General features: G+C 39.6%; 3 protein-coding genes across 5 annotated transcripts in view; 2 read left to right on the top strand and 1 right to left on the bottom strand.

Moving 5' to 3' along the window:
* The window catches only part of exoc3l4 (exocyst complex component 3-like 4), a 29,321-nt gene extending 22,967 nt beyond the window's left edge, over positions 1 to 6,354 (top strand). For all 3 annotated transcript variants that reach the window (XM_074692098.1, XM_074692099.1, XM_074692097.1), the window contains exons 14-15: positions 328 to 449; positions 5,271 to 6,354. In XM_074692098.1, the coding sequence (XP_074548199.1) occupies positions 328 to 449; positions 5,271 to 5,490 (342 nt within the window). In that variant the 3' untranslated portion in view covers positions 5,491 to 6,354. The remainder of the gene's footprint in view (positions 1 to 327; positions 450 to 5,270) is intronic.
* Positions 6,355 to 7,892: 1,538 nt separating this feature from the next.
* On the bottom strand, positions 7,893 to 9,897 carry LOC141806802 (cilia- and flagella-associated protein 20-like). Its single transcript, XM_074692481.1, has 6 exons — positions 9,814 to 9,897; positions 9,339 to 9,424; positions 8,488 to 8,599; positions 8,204 to 8,398; positions 7,975 to 8,118; positions 7,893 to 7,922 (listed from the first exon to the last, which is right to left on the bottom strand). Exons 1-6 carry the CDS (start codon positions 9,895 to 9,897, stop codon positions 7,893 to 7,895), a joined length of 651 nt encoding a protein of 216 aa, XP_074548582.1.
* A 7,420-nt stretch (positions 9,898 to 17,317) lies between these two features.
* LOC141806649 (tumor necrosis factor alpha-induced protein 2-like) lies at positions 17,318 to 24,096 on the top strand. The gene is made up of 12 exons (XM_074692271.1): positions 17,318 to 17,324; positions 17,630 to 17,875; positions 18,219 to 18,894; positions 19,286 to 19,397; positions 20,414 to 20,536; positions 20,638 to 20,732; positions 20,821 to 20,913; positions 21,005 to 21,131; positions 21,219 to 21,341; positions 21,883 to 22,038; positions 22,132 to 22,253; positions 23,631 to 24,096. The coding sequence occupies exons 2-12, from the start codon at positions 17,674 to 17,676 to the stop codon at positions 23,776 to 23,778; spliced, it is 1,977 nt and encodes a 658-aa protein (XP_074548372.1). The 5' UTR covers positions 17,318 to 17,324; positions 17,630 to 17,673; the 3' UTR covers positions 23,779 to 24,096.

Here is a 24,096-nt window from a genome sequence, read left to right as displayed (position 1 = left end):
TCGCGTTCAGGTGATCAACCTTTGAAAAGTGTGTCTGAACAGTGTATTTCTGCGTGTGACCCTCACAAAAAATCCCCAAAAACGTCTTTCAACTACAGGATATTTCGCTTTTCAACTTCTCTAATTCGAGTAGAAACAAGGAAATGTCCAGTATCCACCAGGAAAACCATTCCTCTCCCATCAGTCATCTTTAAGCCCTTCAGACTTTTCCTGTGACCCTGATTAGAGGCTGAACTCTTGATTTCAAACACAAACGAAGACGCTGTACTGGAATAAAAAATTTACCACCTTGAATAAAAAAGTCATTGTTTGCATTTTGTGTTTCAGAATTCCTCTCACGATTGGCTCCATCACGTAGGAGACGACCTGAGCAACATCCTCACTCAGAAAAACAAGTCAGACATCAAGAACCAGCTGCAGCCTTTAGTGGAGCACTACCCAGACTTCAGGTGAGCTTCACAAAGAGGGTCACAGCTGATTCTCCTGATCCAGACCCATGGTCCTGAGCCTTACGGTCTCCACTTTGAAAGATGTTCAGACATAAGAGTGGGAAAAACACAGAGAACCAACCAGGACTCTACCTTCAACTTTATTGATGTTAAAAACATCATTTTTGAATCTAAACGGTGAAGGGTTTTACTGTAGTTTATAAAAAAAAGAAAAAAAGAATATTCAACAACTTCTGCTGTCGCCTTCCAGAGACAGAGGAAAAACAACTTGGTGATAAATCAAACGATTTTCTGTGATCCACAACCTGAAACTTCCAAAAACATGATATTAAAAATCCTTCCAACACTTTTCTATGTCATAGTGTTGTTTCACAACACATGGATCCATTTTTCACTCATCTCTACCAGCTCCAGGTCAAGATCTTTTAAAGGTCCGATTTTGTGCTCCTTTTCTGCAGTTTAATATGGATCATTGATGTCTTCATGAAATGGTAGTAACATGTTTTGGTCCAAAAAGCCAATAAATCAAGCACAGCAGCATTGTTTCCAGGCTCTCATAGCCCCTCTGTTCAGAACGCTCTGATTTAGTGGGCGTGGCCTTCATATGTAAATGAGCCACCGCTGATACCGCCCCGCTCTTCAGCGTCACTGAGAGCGGCGCCACGAGCTCCGAGTGCACAGCGTTTAGAAAACAGCAAAGCTCATTTACCGTAACATTACAGGTTAAAACAACAGGCTAACCGCAGCTACAGTTAGCATCCTGAAGCTAACACAGAGACAGGGGGGACACTGAGGAAAAGCTCTTACATCTGCTCCACAGCACACAGCATTTAAAAAACTCACATTTCCAGGGTCCGAGGTTTGTTGGAGGATGGTTGGTAATGCGCCTGGATTCAGGACCAGTCTATTCTCTAGCCCTCTGTTGTTCTGTTCAAAGTTGGAAAAGCAGTCAGCCGTGAAGTGACCAGCACACACATGCACAGTTTAACTGAGTGTAGCTGGAACATTTCCTTGATAAATGAACTCTAGCCTCTTAGTCTGTCTTCTTCTGAGATGGGAAGCTTGTGCATGGAACTATGTGGCTGTTTACAGCCAAAAATAGAGCAGTGATGGCCCTTCGAGGAGGGGAGTGGGCAGGCTTGGGGTGCGGGAGCATCTGCTCCAGTGGACCAATCAGGTCAGACTTGCTCCTGATTTGTCAAAAAAGGGAATCGCTGACATCGGCAAATCCCCAAAATCCAAACAGCTCGTTTTAGGTCAGGATTTTACATTCACAAGCACTACTAAGTACAGGTTTGGTCATTAAATATCACATTTCGTGGGCTGGGAGGAAAGCCAAAGACCCACAAATTTCACTAAAAGGCTTAATAAAGTGATTTTTCCCTTTAAAATAGATTTTTTAATCCTTCATAAAATCATTCTAAACTGTTCAGACTCAACTTGTGTTTTTGTCCTTTGAGTTTCTCTGCAAATAGGAACTTCATAGGAGGGTGAGGGTAATCGAAGATACACAAAAATCAGATATTTCATAAGGTTTCTCTGACCACTGATGATTTTATTTGATAAACAAACTGGTCACAAATCCAGAAAGTGTGCAGAAACAAAGTTTTCAGCTCTGAAGGAAACAACTAAACTCTTCATGTTGGACACAGAGACCAAACTCTTTACAAACACATTTCTCAGGTCAACAACTGAAGACATGATCCCTGAAACTTCAGGAGAGATCTCAGATCGAAACAGACAAACCGGGCGCTGCTCAGAGCCTCTGAGGTCAAACGGGACTTTCTTTCCACCAACAGTTTATTTCTCGTAAACAGAGCGGGTTCGTAAAAGCGAAACAAAGGTGGAGACAGCTGAGGTGCTGCAAAGTTTGTGAGGTTAAAACATTAGAAATCACCGTCTGACCCTTAAAACGAACCCAAAAAATCCAGAGTGAAGAAATTTAACCAACATCCTGATTTTTAATTTCTGTTTCCTGTTCTAAAATGTGCCCAGATGAATGTTGTTCCTCTTTCTGTGATAAAGAAAGTGTTAAATCGATGAAGGGGGCTACTGCTCAGAGAGGGCTGGTCACGCTAGGTGGAAATTCATCCGACATGTTTCTGAGGGAATGAGGAAATCATAATACACCACCAGCAAAGATGGTGGAGGAGAGGAAGTGTGAAGTGCTTTTTAGCTACTGATTTACTCCAAACAGAGACAGAGGTTGTTTGGCATCCTCAGTGTTGACATATAACTGTGGATGTTTTGGTTGAGGCTCACACAGACAGAGACCGTGCAGGTCGACCCAAAGAGGAAATGTTTGTTTTGGCCTGAGTCAGAGGACGGCGCTGGGGGCTCCCCCTGAAGAAGAGCAGAGTTCACGGATAACGTTCTGTATTAACCAGAATCACATGCAAGACCTGACGTTATGTGGAGGACGTTAAAGAGCAGACACGTGAGGGTGAAGACGACTGAACGGGTTAAAAACACTGATGCATGGAGGTGTGAGGAGGCCCGGAGGATTCCATGATATATGGAAAAGCTGACAGGTATCACAAGAGGATGATGAGTCTGTTCATCCAAAACAAGCTCAAACTTACAGCTGGAAAAAAGTTTCCAGACGTCCTGAAAATTTTACAAAATCTCAAATATTATCATAAAATAAATGTGGAAAAATTATTTTGTGTGTTTCAAAAAGTTTGGCTTCATTAGACAAACACAAACAAATACACATTAAGGGTTTTTTTTGTTTACACTGTAAGAAAAGAACTGTAAAAAAAAAAGTAAATTATCCTAATTCAAATGAAGTGCAAATATGTTAAATTGACAAACATTTTTATTAAGAGTTCTGCAGAAAAATACTGTTTTTTTTTTTTACAATTTTTTCTTACATTATGTAGCTGCCCTTGGTATCAAATACACAGAGAAGAGTCCGACTGGTGCTCAATCTTCTGTTCTGTTCACAGTAAAACTAAAAACATACAAACAACAGTTTAGATATTTACAATTAATATAAAAACAATTTAATTTATGGCTACAAAATTTTAAAATATCAAACAAACAATGCCAAATGCTGAGGTATAAATGTGCTACACTGCAAAAACTGAAATCCTATCAAGTGTTTTTGTCTTATTTTCAGTAGAAAATTCCTTTTTAGACTCAGTACGAGCCAAATTGACATGACCAATCCAGAAAAATGTCTTGTTTAAAGTTATTTAAGGACAAAAATGAGGTCTGAATTGTTCGTAACCAGTAAAAAATCTGCCAATGGAACAAGAGAAAAAATTCTTGTATTAAGACATTGTTCCTGTCTCAAGGAAATTTTCAAGCAATTTTTTCTTGTTCCATTGGCAGTTTTTTTTACTGGTTACAAGCGATTCAGACCTCATTTTTGTACTCTGATATCTTGAAACAAGACATTTTTCTGGATTGATAAGTTGAAAGTGGCTCATATCGAGTTATATAAGACAATCTTTACTCAAAAAAAGACAAAAACACTTGATAAGATTTCAGTTTTTGCAGTGTAAACTTATATCTCTACCTCAGTTCCCTCTGCTAAGAGTGCAAACTCTGCGAAGACAGGACTCCTTTGTTACCACTGCTTGTTAAACAAAAATAATCAAAAAATACATTTATTACAAATCCAATTAAACAAGCAAAAAAAGACAACCAAGTAATTTTGGAAAGTGAAGTAATTTTTTGTTGTGATGGTGTTTTGTTACCGTGACTGAGGATGGAACACAGTGGATATGAGACCCTGCTGAACATTAAGATGTTGCGACCTGTTAACAGTCTGCATGCCCCAACACTGCATGGACGGGCTGTGTTATCTTTTTAAAATTAACCAAAGTAGCATATCCCATCAACACATCTTGTATATTAACCAACCAAACTGTAAAAATCAGTGGATATATGGTCTGTGCTGTGGAGCACAGACGGCCAGTCCGCGCCATGGAGCGCAGACGGGTTCTCCCACAATAAAGAATAATAGTTTAAAATTTCACGGTCAGAAAAAGAAAAGGAGCTGTGGCAGTGTTGTCTTCTGTCAAATAAGAATCTTAATGGATACACTGTAAAAAAAAATAAATCTTGTCAAGTGTTTTTGTCTTATTTTAAGTAAAAATGTTTTGTTTCAGGGTATTCAAAGACAAAAATGAGGTCTAAAATGCTTGTAACAAGTACAAAAAAATCTCATCTATCTCATTTTTTCAACTTGTTTCAAGCGAACCAGACCTCATTTCAGTCTTTAAATAACTCAAAACAAGACATTTATTAGACTACTCAGGTGAATGTGGCTCGTATTTAGTCTAAAAAGGCATTTTCTACTAAGATTAAGACGAAAACACTTGATGAGATTTCAGTTTTTTTGCAGTGACAGCTGGTAACTTCATAAACCAGCTCATATGAGTTTAACATTTAACTGTGTTCAGCTTCAGAGTTTTATTAAACAAGCTTTCACAGAATGAGGAACTGCTGCAATCAAAGGCTTTTTAGTGTTTGCTCCACAAAGTTGCAGCAGAGAAAGAGAAGTTATGGTTGGTGGTTTTTCAGAAAGACACAGAGCGGTTTAATTGAGCAGCTAACTCCTGTCTCTGCAATGCTGGTGTCAGTAATCAGGAACGCTCTCAGAGAAGAGTTTGTTCAGAGGATATTTAAAAAAAAAATCTGTTTGGACTCAAATTTTGAGCCTCACATCAGTGAGAGATGAAAACTGAAAAACACAGAGACCAAACCAGGGCTTTGATTTCAGGGATCCTGTCTTTAGTTGACTTGAAAAACATCATTCCCACTATCATCAGATTACTGATAACGTTGTTTTGTCTTCCTCTCTACCTGCAGTAAGAAGCACCTGGTGGCCGTCCTGTATTTCAGAGGCATGATGCGAGGCCGCGAGCATCAGCTGACCCTCCAGAAACTCTCGGAGCTGAAGAAGAAACAAGGCGGCGCCGTCTGCGACAGAAACCAGGTTTTATTCAGTGACATGCAGGTCACCGTCAACACAGACTGTCTGTCCAACCTGCCCTTCTCCTGCCTCAGCTTCCTGCTGCCGGACAACTGAAGAAAGACGCCGTCAGCGTCAGAGCGCTCTGACATCACTGGCGTGGAAATTTTATCTGTGGAGGTACTTCAGAGTCAGGGTGAAAGAAGACCTGCAGCATCCCCAGCATCAGCTGAGTGTTGTTGCTGCTCAGTTGGGATATCTAAACACACAGGACGTGTCGACCAATCAGATTCAAAAGGGGGCGGGGCTTCTGGCATCAATTTTATCAGGTGTATACAGAGGAGAAAGTAACCACACTTGTTTTGCTGAAGTACATTTTCCAGATCTGAGGCCTGATCGAGGTCAGGGGGCGTGACCTGACTCATCCCAATGAATTTATTTATTATCAGAATAAATCTCAAGTTTGTGGCGTCACCCTTGTTGGAGCCTCCCTGATCTGGATTTTTCAAACATGATTCAAGTTCAGGGAAACTCAGGCAGAAAATCGTCACAACCAATGAGAGGAGCAGACTGGGAAGCATCATGAAGCGGGTGTTACAGGGAAAAACTTGTTTCCAAAACCAACGTAAATTTACAAAGAAGAGCAGTTAGTTATTCACCCGAATCTTTTCTTTGTTTATTAAAACATCTTCACTAACACTAAGCGTAATAAAGCGTACACCACGCTCCAGCAGAATGACGTAAGATTACCGGGAAGGCAAACATTTCTCTTGTAATTTGGTTTAAATTCAAAATAAAGAGATTGTGAAACTTTCTTTGCAGGAGTTTGGAGCAGATGTTGTAAATTTAAAGGTCTGAGAGCCAAAGAGTGAGAACACACACATGCACATACACACTGAGAAGGTTTTCTCAGGAAAATCTCTGTGTTCATTGGACACAGTTTGAGCTGTTGAGAAGTGATCCCAGAAGATGAAGGACTAATCGTGTGCACTCTTCACATTTTGTTTTGTCCTCTTCTCTGATTTGATGTGATCAAACTTTGCTTGATGTGATTCTCTTTGCACTTTTGTCGTGTAATGTCTTTGTTATAACCTGGGAACACTTAGTGTGAAATCTCAGGATGGTTTAAATCAGGGTTTGGTGTTGTTTGGTGTTTTTGTCAGGTACCAAAATTCTCTGAAGTCCTGTGAATACTGCTGTGAGTCATTTCTGTGTTAGATTAAAAATGTTAAACTGGAGCCAACAGAGTTATGAAACCTATTTAATCCTTTTTAATAAAACATCTGAAACTCATCTGTGTCACGAAACTCAGTTTTTCACATGAAGAAAGGAGGAGTGTTAAAGTGAGTAAGTCAGTTTATCTCAGTATGTTTTATCTATCACATATGGTGTTTCCAGTATTGCTTATCTGAAAAAATGAAAGCAGCTGGACAAACCACTTTCAGGAGTTACAGCAGCAATCAAGAAAACAAATATAAGACAGTGTATAGAAAGTTCAAAAAGCTCCATAAGAAAGTAGATGCTGACAGCTTGACCATCATTGTCCAGTTCAGCCAGCCTCCACCTCCACAGGGTCCAGGACTGAGCTTCTTCAGCAGTCTGTTCAGTCTCTGTCTCCTGGATCCTGTCTGCTCACAGCAGGTGAAGCTCTTCACATGTGGCGTTGGTGTCTGGTGTTAGCTCTGTTAGCCATGTCTGTGAATAGCATGATGCTACTCTACCCTCTGGTATTCCCTCTGTTGCTGGGTTAGCACAGCTAGCTTGTCCATATTATTGTATATAGATCTTACGTTCCCAATAACGATGGATGGAAGGACAGGTCCATGTCGTCACTTCTTAGCTCACACCTGAGAACCAGCACGTCGTCCTCACCTCCTTCTCCTCACCTTGAGGGGAACATCCGGCCTTGCACCAGTTAGCATTGACATGCTACAGGCTGCTAACAGCTGATTTCACAATGCAGCCATGGTTACATGTAGGATCTCCAGATAAACACAGGAGCAAAAAGTAGTAAAAATATCACTGAAGCCACAAAAAGTTTGGTGTCCATTAACAAATGAGCCGAACAAAGAAATGATCCACTCCAAATACAAAGATGATGAAAAAGAAATGAAAAAATTACAAGAAATGGACAAAGAAGAGAGAGCTGCCATAGCCAACAGGGCGGCTCCTAGCAACCTAGAGATCAAACTTTAAGGTCTGCAGATCAACACCTTCACTGACGGTCAGCTCATTAAAATATAAACCACATATTAACATGCGCCTGCATGGAAACTATGAAAACACTTCATCACAGGAAAGTTTGATTCTTGTTTTGATTCTTGAAAACAACTCGGGAAATATGACGCCTCTGTTTTGACAGCTTTATTCGAAAACCCAAAATAACTGTGGATAAGAGCATAATTTCATCGTTATGATGATATTTAGCTCACAAAAAGCAGCTTTAGCATCTGTTAGCCTGACAACTTTAAAATCAGGGTTTAATCTATCAAAGGTCTTCACACTGAAAACCTCACAGCTCAGGTCTTGGTACAAGTCGAGCTTGACTCCTAGAACAAAAGCAGAGTGATAAGAGTGTTAGACCAGAAAACAAACACACACATCAAGGCTCTTTAAGGTGTGTGTTTTCACCTTTGGTTTCTGATTCTGGATGGGCTGATAGAGTTTAAACTCAGCTGGGAGCTCAGCCTCACAGTAAAGTCTGTCTGAGAAATAAACCCTCCGTATCTGACAGTTGGCGTGGATCTGTGACAAAGAGGGCAGATGATGCTTTGGAGATGGTTCAGACATACTAAGAGACTCTCACTGAAACAGCTTCTTGTCCTCTGACCTGCACACGCAGCGTCTCGCTGTAATCCGTTCCATAGACTCTCCTGGTCAGGTCTGACAGGTTGAACTGGATCTGGTTCCAGCCATCGTCCAGTCTCATGGGCAGGGTGCAGAGAAACGGTTTCACTCTGGTGTTTGGTGCGAACCGAAAGGTCCTCACTCGAAACCGTCGGCGGATGTTTTTATCGTCTAACACCTGAAAGTTATAGAGATGAAGATCAATTCTTAAACCAAGAATTTAATGTACATTTACGAACAGGAGAGGCGTTATTTTTTTAGGACGACCTGGACTTCAAAGGTGAAAGACTTCTCCAGGTTCTTTATGACCAGAACCAGAACAGGAAGTCTGATGCCCAGTGTCCTCTCGCAGTCTGCAGGACATGTTATGTAGGTGGCGCTGAGGGAAGAGGGAAAATCAAGCAACATGTGAGTGAATGAGGTTTCCAGTGCAAATACACCTGCACTGTAAAAAATGTCATAAAATAACGATTTTACAGCTAAGTAATTTTTGGTATGATGGTGTTTTGTAACCGTGAGTGAGGAGGGAGCACAGTAGATATGAGCTGTGGAGGACACCAGCTGACTGTGCTCCAATTGAACTACTGCCCATTTATTTGAATTTTAAAGTTAACTAAATAAAATAACACTTGTTAATTTTTATTACACTAAATTTTAGAATTGGCTGACACATTGTAAAAGTCACTGGGTATACAGTCCACGCCATGTGGAGCACAGACAGCTGGTCTGTGTAAACCCTGTTTTATCAGGCAAAGTGATATTAAAGCTAGTTTTTGTGAGCATATATCATTATAATAATGAAATGAAACTTTCATCCACAGTCATTATTGGTTTTCAACAAAATATGAGAGAGGTATCACGTTGCCAAGCGTTGCCCTCTTACTATAACATCTCAATGTACAGCAGGGTCTTATATCCACTGTGTTTCCTCCTCAGTTACGGTTACAAAACACCATCACAACAAAAATCACTTTGCTGTAAAATAACAGGAAATTACTGGACATTTCTGCAATCAGTATTTTACTGTTATTTTACAGTGACATTTTCTGCAGTTTCCTCATAAACTTACAGTAACTTGTTACAGTGTGAGCTTAAGTCTCAAACTGACACTCACTCACTTGGCGTCTGACCCTTTAACTTTAACCTCCAACACCATAGAGTGAATTTTATCGTCCATTACTCTCTTGATGTGACCGTTCTTCACCTGTAATCACAAAATGACTTTTTAATAGAAGAATCCAGAAGCAAATGCAAAAAAAAGGTAGTTTTAGTCACTAGTTTCAACACGCATTGTCATAGCTACGTATTTTCCTGTTAAATAAGTTTCCTGTTTTCCATCCACACCAAAACTATTCTTTAGAATCACATGCGTAAACTGGATTTGTTGTCTCAAAGCCTCAAAGCCTGCCTCAAATATGACGCTTACCAAGGATTAGCTTCTAAACTCTGGATCACAAACATCATAGATACTACGTCTATATATCATAGAGTCTATGGGAGAAGCTCCATCACATCAACAGAAGAAATGAACTGGGACATGCTCCTTTGGTTTAGCACAGCTAGCTAACGAGTATCATCATGATCAAGGCTCACCTTCTTATTCCACATCTGAAGAGGTTTGCTGCTGGTGCTGTCTAAAATAGACAAGAATCCGCTCTCGATTGGGGTTTTAAGCATTCTCCTTGAGTGTATATAGTCCTATAACCTGCTTTGTAAATGTGTCTTTAGTTTCTGAAAACTGTTGCTAACGACAGTTACACTGTTAAACTTGTTGTTTTTTAAAAATTAATCTCATTTACCTTCAGCTGAACTAGTTTGTTGCTGTACTGTATCTTCACAGGCTGATTGATGTATCATGCTCCTTCTGGCTGTCTAATATTCATTAACTGAAACATGTCAAGATTGTTCCCATCATTGTTGCCATGGCAACACTATAGGTACAGTAATGAGCCACCACTTTTTCAGTATATTACTTGTTTTATCGTATCTATTTGGATTCTTATCCATTCAGTTTTGAAATGCAACAATCTGACCTGAGGCTTGATCGTAGCTGATTAGGTTTGTGCCACTTAACATGGCAAATCCCTGTGATGCAGATAGCGCCACTCGTAGGCAAATTTTGTAGGATGCATTTATGGTGAAAACATCAAATAAAGAAAATCTTTTCGCTGCTTAAATTTGATTTAAAAATCAAATGCAAATCATGTAAAAAAACAACAAAAACCAATATTCACAAAATAAACTCTCGTAACCTTTACAGAAAAATGACTGCAGTTATATTGTTAATGTTGATTTAGTCAAATTTGATTTATTTGTCAACTGCATTGCACTCATTTTTTTATGCCAGCTGAAAAATCAGTGTAAACATATTTTATCAGTCAAGTTAACAATATGCTACTCAATGGGAACTCTTTGGTTTTAATCCCTGTACACTTCCACCCAAGACATCTGCACCACACGGACAATGACGTCTGGATCGTTGGCTGCCATTTGCTCAATGTAAGATGTTTCCAGAACAACACTCAGAATAATGTTATTCTAGCAGTTGAACATTATTTTGTGTTACCGAGAGTTACTTAATAACTTTACTGGCAGTCATTCATAACGTGATTCAGAGTCAGACTTTGTTCTGAGGTGAGTAGATTAACTGCGCTTTGTTTCCCAAGTTTCCACACACCTGAGGTCCTCCCAGTTGTTCAGTAAGACCCTGCTGTATTGCACGCATATCTGTAATGTTTACTGCTATTATCTTGTGTAGAATAATTTAATTGCTAGCTTTCAGGAAATTACAACAGATGGCAGGTTATGCAGTAAAATCAACATAGGAATACAACAGCAACAAAGTGACGATTTATAACATTATATAGATCTTTAGCCATGTGGTAACAGTTATAAGTTAATACAACTTATTTCATTTATTGATTCGAAATCATTCTTATCCAGATATTTTAAAAGATACCCACAATTTCACCTATAAAATGTGTAAATATAAATCCTTATTATTGAGGTATTTAATAAATAGAACTTAATTTCAGCTAGATAATTAAAAGATATAAATTAATTCCACCTGATTTATTAGTGAAACTAAATCAATTTATTTCATTAAATCAATTGCTTTTATTCAAAGTTAAAGTAATCTAAGTGTCACTTTGCCTTAATTTTTTAAAGTAGACAATGGTCAAATTTTTCTGAGTGTATCGTGTTTATTTCTGCTTGTCTGATCCAGCAATGTTCTGTTTCTAGAGCCGTTCAGGTTCCAGTCCAGGTTTCATTTCCAAAAGTTTTATATCATATGTCTTCCCTTTTGAAGCCTGGGTTTCTTTCAGCCAGGAGGCCGTAACACTTTTTTTTTTTTTTCTGCGCCGTAAGAATAATAATAATAAAAACCCCAAAGTTCAAATCATTCCATTGGATTAAGCTATGAAAACTTAAAATTTGTTAGTAAGTTCAATTTACTCAAATGTCTGAGTTTCCAGTGTTGAAACTGATGATTTCTGGGTAGATTTAACTTTTGTGACTGTTTCAGTTAGCACGACTTGAAATCATTAGTTTCTGTGACTGCGTTTTGTAACCGTGAGTGAGGAAGGAACGCAGTCCATATGAGACCCTGCTGAACTTCTAGATGTGCAGCAAAGACACAGTTTCTCTGTGCTCCACATGACATGAATGTTGGTTCTGTATGCCACAGCATAGACCAGCTGTCTGTGCTCTTTGTAGCATCGATCAGCTGTTCATGCACTATGTCGTGTGGACTGACGCCGCCAAAAATTGATAAATATCTTTCTTAACGCTTTATTGCAATGTTGGCCAAGATAGTATGATAGCCCCGTCAAACATTTCATTTATGGATAGATTAACAGTTAGGCACGCTGCAAAAGTCAATGGGTCCAAGACCCCCATGCTGTGGAGCACAGACCACCAGTGCCCCCTGAAGACCAATATTTCAATGAACAGCAGGGTCTCATATCTACTGCCTTCCCTCCTTACTAAAGTTGTGAAATTGGAGCTGATTTTTGTTCCAACAGCATTTGTAACCATGAGTGAGGAGGGAACGCTGTGGATATGAGACCCAGCTGTGTTTTAAAATGTTATTTAATTTAGTTGTTCTGATCTGCTTCAATTTTTTTATTATTGCATTTACTTAATTTGCTAGGCAAATTTATTGGCATTACATCTTCCAGTTTTGAGTAAGGTCTACTTATTATGTTTGACAGTGATATGCAACATTTTTTAACATGACCTTATATTTTAGTTTGTTACAAATAAGCATCAGGTTTATTTGATTAAAGACATTCAGTAGAGTGATTTTCCATGATAATCACAACTACTCAAGATGTAACTCAAGTAAACTCAACTTATCCAGGTTTGCAGATTATCTAAGACCAGTTTAGTAAAAGAGGCCCCCTTTTCCCTCTCAGGGAAGCGGGTCTGAGCCTTCCACAGAACTTTACTGATGAACACTCTGTTTTACTGCACAGGTACACAACGTCTCTGAAACCCAAACTGAAACGATTCCTAAAAGAAGCATCGTCTTGCTTGTAAACATATGATTTAATGTTTGACAAGTCTGCACAGAGACCACAGCAGCTGTCTGAGAAACTCACTGTTCCTCTATTCACAGCGACATCTCAGATTTTCCCTCAGTAAAACATCTGGATCAGACAGCAGCAGAAGATAAAGTCTGTATTTCCCGTAAACAGGGTTTTCTGAAAGCTACTGGTGCATGTTTCCACTCGCTCTGTGGTCTCTGTGAAGCCTGTCTGCACACTGACTCTTTTGTTGCTGATGCAAGTCTGGACAGCTCAGATCAGATGCTTTCACTTTGCACCAGGCCGACGGTTTGCAGCGGCTGTCTTGTTGCGACATTTGTTCTTGAGTCATTTTAAAAACTCATGCACGGGGGGACATATTACAGGAATAGCTTTATGCATTTCTATTGCATTTCACGTGCTGAAGCAGAAGTCATGTGATCACAACACACAATGCAGGGTTTCAGGCTGAAAACAGGAAATCCACCTGCTTCTTTCTAAGGATGTGAAACAGTCATGTGACTCTGTGATTTTTTTCAAACAGGCTCTCTCCGGGGCAGGTATCCTTAAGAGATGAGCATAAAATGGTTTCTAGTCATAAAATAAGCTGATTGCTTTGACTGAAAACACTCAGACAGATTTCATTCATAAATTGACCCACAGTGTGAACACCCAAAAGGATGTTTCAACATGCCTCACAGAGGAACCGTGCATGGGTGCATCACGCAGGTGCAAAATCGAAAGAAGCATGCTCCCTGGTTTGACCAACATCCTGTCTTTGAGGGTTTTTTTCACAGTGTAACCTCAGCGATATGATAAGCGGCTGCACACAGATGAATTCTTCACACCTTCACACCTGCAGTCTCGCTGCGTTCGGGAGAGATGTGTTTGACGCTTCAAAGCTGTTTCCCCTGCAGATCTGGCAGATCAGGTAAGAAAAACTTTGGCTTTTTGGCTTCATCGGCTTGGTTTGTGTCATATGCAGTTTATCATAACAGCAAGCAAGAAGGGAGAGTGCGACAAAAAGCACTTTGAAAATGTAATTTATTGAAAACAACAAGTAAACTGAAATATGCTGTTCATCAGCTGATCAAAAGTTTAAGACCATCGCTCAAAAAATTACAAAAACTCTCCAAAACAGAAAAAAAAAATTCTCAGTGATGAGTAGCTCCACTTGAAAAACTCCTTTGGGCATGCTTGATGCGAGTGTCTCCAGGAAGCTTTTGGGAACATTGCTCCAAGTGGTGAAGACGGCTTCATGAAGGGCATCAACTGTCTGGAACTGACGGCCATTTTTGTAAACTTCCCTCGCCATCCATCCTCAAATGTTCTCTATTGCATTTAAATCAGGGGAACATGTGGGATGATCCAACGAGTGAATGAAAAAGCCCCAGATCATGATGGACCTCCATCCACTGTGTCGGGTAGAAAACATCTCAGGTGGGATCTTTTCGTCATGCCAGTATCGTTGGAAGCCACCTGAACCGTCAAGTTTCAATTTTTTCTCATGAGAGAATACAACTTTTTTCCACCTTTCAGTGTCCCATGTTTGATGCTCCCTGGCAAAGTCGAAACGAGCAGTTTTGTAGCATTGAAGGAGACAAGGTCTTTGAAATCATTCTGGCTTTTGAAACCCTTTTCCTGCAGATGCCGTTTGATTGTTATTGCGCTGCAGTCGGCACCAGTTAGGGCCTTAATTTGGGTGAAGGACCGCCCTGTTTCTTGACAGACAGTCAATCGGATCCTCTGTCTCAGCACAGGTGTCATTTTTTGGGGTCTACCACTTGACTTTTTTGTTCTTTGATGCTCAGGATCTTTCAAAAAATGTAGAACGACTGTCTTACTGAGTCCAACCTCAACAATCCGACCACGTTCAAAAAGAGACAGCTTCTTAGCTTTAGCCATCAGGAGGATATGACCGTGTGAATGCCTGACAGAAAATGAATATTTTGAGCTGATTTTGGCTATAACGGCCCTTGGTCTTAAACTTTTGATCAGCTGATTAACGACCTATTTCAGTTTGGGGTTTTTTTTGTTGTTTTATTATTTACAAGCTAATTACAGCTTTTCATATGTTTGAAATGTGTCAAAATCCATCTTTTCACTTTCAAATTTTTATCAAAGAAACTGCCAAATATGTGAAACAAAGTGAGAGTGAGCTTCACTGTCATACTCTTTACCAAAAAGCAACGTCCATATCTGAAACGCAGAGCAGCATTTAGTGTTGTTGACTGTAAACATTTGATCTAGTTTAATTTAGTTAAAGGTCAAATACGGGGGCTTGTGGGTGTCAGACGATTTGCAAAAGCCACAACACAACGAAAGTTATAAGATGTTAGTTATCCCAACAGACACAGAGAAGTTGTGAAAGTAAAAGATTTGCTTTTTTAATTTAATCTATAAATAAAGCATCACAAGGGTGTTGTGATCTTCTTCATTGCGCTTATATTTCTTTATTTACCGGAAAAATACAATACGTCATCTTCTATTAAGCTTTATGAATCAGTATCGTTAGCGTTAGAACTACTAACCTCTTTAAACTTCTGTTGTGACTGTACTACTGCTCTGTTGTGGCTTTTGCATATTGGCTGACACCTACCAGCCACCGTAGTAGTCAACTCAATATTCTGCAAAAACCCAAAGGCAAAACTGTGAGTGAGGAGAGAATGCTGTGGATATGAGACCCTGCTGCACAGTAAGATCCACGTGGGGCCAGTGTGTCTGTGCTCCACAACAGTGAAGGCTCCAATCAAAATACTCTCTCAGTAATTTATATACAACTGTAAACAAAACCCAGTTAATCACTCCTAATCATAATTTTAGCCCATCAACACAAATATTTATCAACATGTAAAGCATTAAACAGGCTTAAAGGTACATGGTCCATGCCATGTGGAGCACAGAAAACCTGTGTCCTTGGCAGGTTAACATCTTAATGTAAAGCAGGGTCTAATATCCACTGCATTCCCTCCTCACTCACGGTTTGAAATAAGCCAATACAATAGGCTGTAAAGTAAACTTTACACATAGACATAAAGTAAACTCAACTTAAAGGATAAGTTCGGTTTATACAGCTTTTACATTGTTTATAGAATGAAGTAGAACAAAATACTCACCCAGAAGGCTTTCCTGATCCAAGCAGTGCTTCGGGAGATATTTAGATCCAAAATCGTGCAGCGGACGTCCGTATAATGGGATCCATCGGGGCATAGAAAGCGCTGTGCGGCTGTAATGACCTCTGAACTGAAGAAGACTTTGTTTACGTTTGCCCCTCAAAGAAAGGAGGAAGTGGAGTCAGCTCTCCAGAGAGTACTGCGCATGCGCGGAGGGGCAAATGTAAACAAAGTCTTCATCAGTTCAGAGGTCATTACAGCCACACAGCGCTGTCTGGAGTGACACAGACTGCAGCAGAGGACTAACCCGGAGCGGACCATGATGGAATATTGGTGAAAAACACAAGTTTTTGGACGATTAATGCAGTTTTAGGAGCGGTATGCCCTGATGGATCCCATTATACGGACGTCCGCTGCACGATTTTGGATCTAAATATCTCCCGAAGCACTGCTTGGATCAGGAAAACCTTCTGGGTGAGTATTTTGTTATACTTCATTCTATAAACTATGTAAAAGCTGTATAAACCAAACTTATCCTTTAAGACTATTAGTTATATTTACTAACATTTTAAGTGCAATTGTTTTCCTAGATTCTTTTAAGTAAGCTCAACTTGCACATTTTTACAGTGTAATAAAGTATAAAAACACCATGTCAGATTTTACTTTGAGGTTTTGCAAATTATTGAGTCGAAACAACTAAAAACCTCAAGTTGGACTGATGCATATGTTGATTTGAGAAGAATCAAATTTTCAAGTTCATTTGACTTAATCAATTGTTTTTATTGAACTTTTCAACTTCATTTCAAATAACTTAATTTATTTAGGTGTGGCCAACTGAAGCAATAATTCAAGTTGGTCCAACTGTTTTCTTTTTCCAGTGTAGAAGGATTTTTTAGGGGAAATAAAGCCACTAAAAATTAAATAGATAAATTAAAAAAAATCAGTAATCTGAGAAAAAAAATGTCTTTTTAATCTCAAAATTTAGAGAATGTTATAAGAATTTCATAATCAAAAAGACCTCAAACTGACCCAACCCCGACAAAAAGGAAAACAGTTGTTTTTTTTTGTTTTTTTTTTCTTTTTTGACCAGTTGGGGGCGCTCAAGATACAAGCAGTGAGAGACTTTTTAGAAAGTTCAAAATTCCTCAACATGAAGCAGCAGCTGAAATGAACTCCTTTTCACTAAACAAGAGAGGCCAGCATTGCCTCAGCGCTGAAGACTCTAAAAAAAGCTCTGTGCGTGTGTGTGTGTGTGTGTGTGTGTGTGTGTGTGTGTGTGTGTGTGTGTGTGTGTGTGCGCACGTGTGTGAGTGTGTGAGTGTGTGAGTGTGTGTGTGTGTGGACTCTTGGAGAGGGAATGCTCAGGGTTTCATATGCCCACAGTGTCACAGTGGGAGGAGTCTCCTTCTTTAAAACAGACCCTCCAGCTCTGAGCTGCTCACAGACTGAGGCTCAGATCAGGGTGAGTACGAGCAGCTGGATGGAAACTATCAAACTATTCATACAGGAAAAAAGTCACTGAGTGTTAAATGTTGTGTGTGTAAGGATGAGCTCACAATTTGTGTTGTTTACATGTAAGTTTTCAAAATGAAAGACTTTCTTTATAAGATTTAAGTCTTTTATTTTGAAGGTGTAGTTGGAAGGCATACTCTAAAGGGTTAATAGGTGTGTGGTCCAGGTTTTCATCTTTTTAAAGCCTAAGTTATTAAAAATTTTAAAAAGATGAAACATTAGTCACTGAAAACCTCTTTTTTTCCGTCTCCATAGATTCCTCAGAGAGTTGTTCACACTGCTTCATCTCCTGGTTCAGGATGCGGACCAGGTCTGAATCTGCAGAGACCGTTGGTCTCAGAATGAACGTCCCACCGGATCAGAATGGGAGGTCTGCGGGGGTAAAACGGTTCAAGCTTCCAAAGTTATGGGGAGGACAGAAGACTCAGCCTCAGCCTCAGGCTGTGGGGAACACCAGGATCGATGGACACCATTCACCTAAAGACAGGGAGCCCAGACCAGGTGAGCCAGACCTGGACGTCTTCTTGGAGGAAAAAAAAAAAGACATTTAACTAAAGATAGAGAAATACAAACTAACCTCAGAGTTTGAGCTTCACCATATTTACAAAAAGTCACAAACACAGCAAAGTACTTCCCCTGTTATTACACCCACACAATGTAAGTTGCACAACCTTCATGTGTTGCACATCTGCTCATGCACAACTCTGACATAAACTTTATTTAAAGGCTTAAACAAAACCAAAGCTTTGCTGATACCAATCTGATACCGATACCTTTCTCTGATAAATCCCATACTCTGTTGAGAGATTTTGTTGTAAATGACTTCCTTGTTTGTTCCTCACAGTTGTCCCTGCAGTGGTCGCCCCAGTGATCCCCACATTTCAGGAAATCCTGGGATCAGAAGATGTCCAACACCTGTGTGAGGCCAGCCAGCAGATGATCCAGAGAGAGGAGCGTCTGTTCGGGGATCAGATGGAGACAGACTCCCTCACACAGCAGTCCAAAGAGGTGGACCAGCTTGCTGTGGACTACAAGAACCTGAAAGGCCTGGTCCTGAGGATTCTGAGGCTCTCTCTCAGCCCGGGAGAAGTCAGCGAGGAGGCTCTGGTGTCTGCAGTGAAGGCCATACACCAGGAAGTGGACCAGGACCTGCAGTGGGAAAGAAGGGAGAGATCATCACCTCCCTGGAGGCAGGGAGACTGGAAGGAGCTCCACGACTCGACGCTCCGCAGCCTGGTGGAGGATCGGTTGGATAACCCTCTGACGCCCCCTCCTGACCAGCTGGGGAACTCGTCCTTCCAGAGGGACGTGAACAGCATGGGCAGGCAGCTGAAGGAGGACCTGCTGACGGTGGTGAGCGTGGTGAAGAGGTGCTACCCACCTGAGCAGGACATCTGTAACTTTTACGCTGTGCTGTACCATCACGCCTTCAGCTCCAGGCTCAGGAAGATCGCAGACTTCGGACTGGAGGACAAGGACTGCACCTTCCTCCTGCGCTGGACCAACGAGTATTACCCACAGTGAGTGATCCGCTCATTTAAAATACCCAGATCTTGTGATTTAGGATCAAGTCTGCTGTGAGTTGATCGATGATACCACAACATCTGAGCATAATGTTCCACTAAATTGCAGTAAACTGTTTTAAAGCTTAAAAATAATTAATCATCCTTCATATTCATGACCCACTGAGAGTTATTTTTTAAGATTTGTGAATGCAGCATCCAACAGAGCACTAAGATAACGTTTTTTGTTTTCTTTACTTTGTGCTTTTATTTTGAAATTCAGTCGCTCGTAGATCTATTCGTTAGCTGCACAGTGAAAACCTAATTTTAACATGATAACTCAATAATTTCGATGTTTTAATCATATGTACATGAGAATAAAAGTTGTGCCATCTTCTCTCTGTGTCAGAATCCTCCAGAAGCCGGAGCTGGTCACCGAAATCAATTCAGAAGTGATGGGAAAGCTGCTGAATCAAGAGCTCCTCGAACCTCTGGAGGAGCAATACTTGAGCAAACAACAGGTAACCTGCTGTATTTGTAGTTTACGCCTTTCTTTAGATTTGTCTAGTTGTATTTTTGGTGGTTCATGGTCCTCAGCGACTGGATCCTGACATGTTTGCACTCAGCTTAAAGCAGCTAATAGATTTGTTTTTGTGCTTACTCTGAGTTATACGCTGCAAAAAATGGAAATCTTATCAGGTGTTTTTGTCTTATTTTAAGTTAAGTTGTTTTATTATACTCACTCTGAGCCACATTCAACTGAACAGTCCAGAAAAATGTCTTGTTCTAAGTGATTTAAAGACAAAAATGAGGTCTGAATTTCCAACGGATCAAGAGAAATGTGCTAAAAAAATTTGCTTGAAACTAGAATACTGTCTTAGTTCAAGTAACTTTCCTCTTGTTTCATTGGGAGGTTTTTTTTTTTGATTGTAAGAAGCAATTCAGACCTCATTTTTGTCCTTTAATATCTTGAAATAAAACATTTTTCTTGACTGGTCTAAAGTAAGAAGGCATCTTCTGGAAATAAGAAAAAAAACTTGATGAGATTTTAGTTTTTTTGCAGAGTGATTGCATATGTTGTGCATAGGGATGGGTACCAAATTAGGTACTTTCCAATTTGGCACCGACCAAATTCTGTCAAAAGTACCGGGTACTGATTTACGTAAAACCACAAGGTGCCATGTTTAGGTTCCTAAATGCATCCTTGTGACTGTGAGGGAGTGGAAGAGTAGGTGATTTTCCAAGCTGGGCATGAACACAGCATTGCAGGGTTATATATTGAACAATAAATATGTTAAATTGAAAAGTTTTTATATTCTATTATTAAACAAATTAATATCTTTTACTACATGAACACGAAAAAGTACCGAAAATTGGTACCGTTGAGTACCGGTACCGATTGCCAGGTACTGGGCATTGGTACCATATCGTTTTAAATGTGAAGGGTACCCATCCCTAGTTATGCATGCAAACTTAAGACTCGAAAGAAAAGATAGACAGACTGTCATGGCTGACGGTGTTGTTGTTGTTCTGTCAGGAGGAGCTGAATACGTACATCAGCCGTGTTCTTGAAGAGGCCGAGCAGAAGTGGAGACAAGGGGAGGAGCCAGCAAGAGAGGACGGCTGCTACGTCAGCGACGTGGCGTACGACATCATTCAGGTTAGAAACGTGAAGAATCAAACAGTGAAAACAGTATTTCCAGCGTCTGTATCATTTATATAGATGTTTGAGTATTAATCTGTACTCTTCGTGGTCTTCAGCTCATCAATGGTATGGTGTCTTCAGCTGGTACGATCGTGGGAGATCAGCAGAAAGCTCAGATCATAACCTGCAAACTGAAGGATCTGATGCAGAGGTAAGGACATTATGATCAAACCGTCTTCATTTAAATACACTCATCCTTTCAATCTGATGCTGAATTCATGTTTTGTTGTGTTACTTAGCTTCAAGACCTTTCACAACAACGTGATGAAGCAGAACAAAGCAAACAGCCGACCGTTCGTCAAAGCAAACCTGGGCAGCATCAGACAGTTCATGTGAGTGTGTGTTTGAGCGCTGAGCTGTGGGTGATAAGATCATAAGGTCGCTGTAAGCTAACGTGGCTCCTCTCCACCTCTGTGTCTGCAGGGAGGTCCTCGATAAGAAGCACCACCTGTTCCAGGAAGACGTGCAGAGAAACTGTCTACAGGTCCTGACCCACATGAAAGAAGCCGCTCACCTGTATTTACTGAAACCTGTGCATGAAGGCCTCAGGGTGAGTTTCCAGAAAGCTTCACAGAAATGTTTTCTTTTGTTTTCAGGTAAACTTTGAGCTGAGGTTTTGTATTTTTTAATCTCATAGCCTAAATATACCAAGCTGGGGACCAGCGACTGGCTGAGTAAGCCCGTTGTGTTTGAGGATCTGATGGACGGCATGGAGAGAGAGATTCAGGATCTTCAGGGCGCTGTTGAGTCCTGTCAGCAGGTAAACTCAAAGAAGCATGAAAAATAACCTGTATTTACAGTCAGGAAGGATGGTGCTGTGTGGATTGGTGGAGATGTTTTAGAGGAATTGTTGCTTAAACCAGGAAACTAAAAGCTACACTGCAAAAAGACAGAAATCTAAGGAAGTGTTTTTATCTTATTTTTAATAAAACGTGTCTTCTTATTCTTGATATGAGCCACATTAAACTGATCAGTCCAGAAAAATGTCTTATTATAATTGATTTAAAGAAAAAAATTAGGTCTGAATTGTTTAAAACAAGTAAAAAAAATCTGTCAGTAAAACAAGAAAAACTTGCTAATGTCTTAACTCAAGTAACTTTCTCTTCTCGTCTTTAAACAACTTGAAACAAGATATTTTTCTGGACTTTTCAGGTGAATGTGGCTCATATTAAGTCTAAAAAGACATTTACTACTTAAAATAAGACACAAACACTTGATAAGATTTTACTTTTTTGCAGTATATGAACTTTGTAAAGTTTGGGATGCTGATTTTCTCACTTCTATTTCCTGGATTCTCCCAGGAGCTGGTCGGTCAGCTGCACCAGGAAGTGACCGTCGAATACCTGAGGAGGCTCCTGAAAGGAAAAGTCAAACTAAAGGACAAGGAGCAGCAGCACAAAGCCTACCAGACCATCACATCCAACACGGAGAGACTGCAGGAGCTGTTTGGGAAAATGGTGAGACAGAGTTAGTTTCTCCATCTGATTCCTTTCACTGAATGTTGAGAAAACCAGGACATGAGCGGCGTTTGACCTGAACTGTCCTCACAGGGATCACAGGAGGACTGGCTGAGAGAAATCCTGATCAAGGTTGCAGAAGTCCTGAAACTCCAAGAACTCCCGTCCATTCAGGTGGAAGTCGTGTCTCTGGGAACAGCTTTTCCCGACCTCAGGTGAGCTTTGACTGAGAGCCTATAAACCCTATCCTCCAGTGTCACTGAGTTCTGTCTAACAGACCAAATAAGGTCAGAAAAGCATCATTATGTAAGTGGTTTACATTATTCCAGAGTGAAGCCAAACAATCCCACTCTGTCAGAGAGCTGAGGGATAACAGGAAGTGGAAATATGCTTGGGTGTTTCCTGGCAGCAGCGTGATATGAGGAGCTAAAAGCAGACATGCTGCTGCTCAGGTCACTCAGAGAGCTGGCAGAGAAACAAGAAGAGCTGGTCTGCATTTATAGAGAGGCAGCAAATTTGGAAGAGCAGCATGTTAAAATGTAAATATTTACAAAGTAACAGCTGCTTTTTTCCATCACAGAGATATTAGTAATGGAAAATGTGCTGGCCTTTGGGTTAACTTTATTTATTTATTTTTTTTCTTGTATCATACAGTCTTCTTGTTGTATTGTACAAGAAAAAAAATATTGCAGTAAGAAAAACAAGAATAAAATTTTGAATATTTCTCTTTTTTTGATTTTTAAAAAAATATTTGCTCATTTATATTTACAGATCTCAGTTAATAAAGCATAGTCATAACTTAACAAGGAATTATTTACAGTTCGGCAAACATGTAAGATTAATAACCAAAATTTGTCTACAACCACATAATGAGGAGATTCTTATGAGGTAGAATTAAAAAATGTTAAAAAATAAAATAAATAAATAAATAAAAAGTTAATAATATTGATAATAATAATAATAATAATAATAATAATAATAATAATAATAATAATAATAATAATAATAATAATAAAATTTCATATTTATTATCATTATTTATAATAATAAAATTGTATTATTATTTATAATAATAATAATAACAATAGTAATAATAATAATACAGCTTCTTCAAAGGGAGCAACAAATATATTTGTCCACAAACAAAAGTGTCATTGTAAAACTTTCAAATACTTCTCAATGCATATTTCTCTAAACACTTAATCCATAAATATTTCTTTTTTTTTTAAATAGATATTTTCTGCTATTTTCTGATAGAATGCATACTTACTAAAAACATTATGTATAAAGCTGCCAAAACCGCCAATTTTGTTGAAATTTTTAAAATTTTTAAAAGCCACGTGGATCATTTACTGGGAAAAATTTCTTATTTTAAATCAAAAGAAAAAATAGTAAATATATAAAAAAAAACAGCCTGTTGTTAATATAAGGGGCTTCTGTATTGCACAAACAGACACTTGAAACAGCAGGAAGCTCCCAGATAAGAGCCATGCCAACAAATTTCAGTTACTCCATGCAAAGACTTCATCTTGACCATAACTTGAGCTCATACAGGATTAGAATGTTAAACTTCTTCCTTCTTTCATTTGCAGTGAGAAACATGTCTCAGCTCTGCTCAAGCTGAAGAGCAACATCTCCAAAACCAACAGAAGAATGGTCAAAGAGACTCTGACGGACAGTCTGAAAGACCTGGACGCTGTGGCTGCACGGCCATTTTTCTCCAAAGTGCAGGTGAAGTGAGCGCTGCACACTCCGCTCCTACTCTGAGTTCTCTTCATTTCAACTGTTGTAAAGTGACTCGTCCAGTATTAAATGTGTGTTTTTGTGCTGTGTTAGTGTGAACGTGTGAAGAACTGGACTCTGGAGCTCTCAGTCCACGTCTTGAGTTACTGTATTAATGTATAAGCTACAGGTCACTTTGCCTGAACTTGACTTGTTGTGTTTGTGTGTTTACTTTTCGTGGAACCAGATCAGTGTTTGTGTGTGTGAGACGCTGTTTTTATAGTGTTTTATTTTTATACCATTATGTGCAATAAAAGAGTAACAAATAATACATTA

Source organism: Halichoeres trimaculatus, unplaced genomic scaffold, assembly GCF_033239565.1.
Source record: "Halichoeres trimaculatus isolate MK-OKI-2021-1 unplaced genomic scaffold, fHalTri1.1 fHalTri1_scaffold_17, whole genome shotgun sequence".
NCBI classification, from domain to species: Eukaryota; Metazoa; Chordata; class Actinopteri; order Labriformes; family Labridae; genus Halichoeres; species Halichoeres trimaculatus.
The sequence above is the reverse complement of the archived record's forward strand: the minus strand, read 5'-3'. Positions and strand labels throughout refer to the sequence as shown.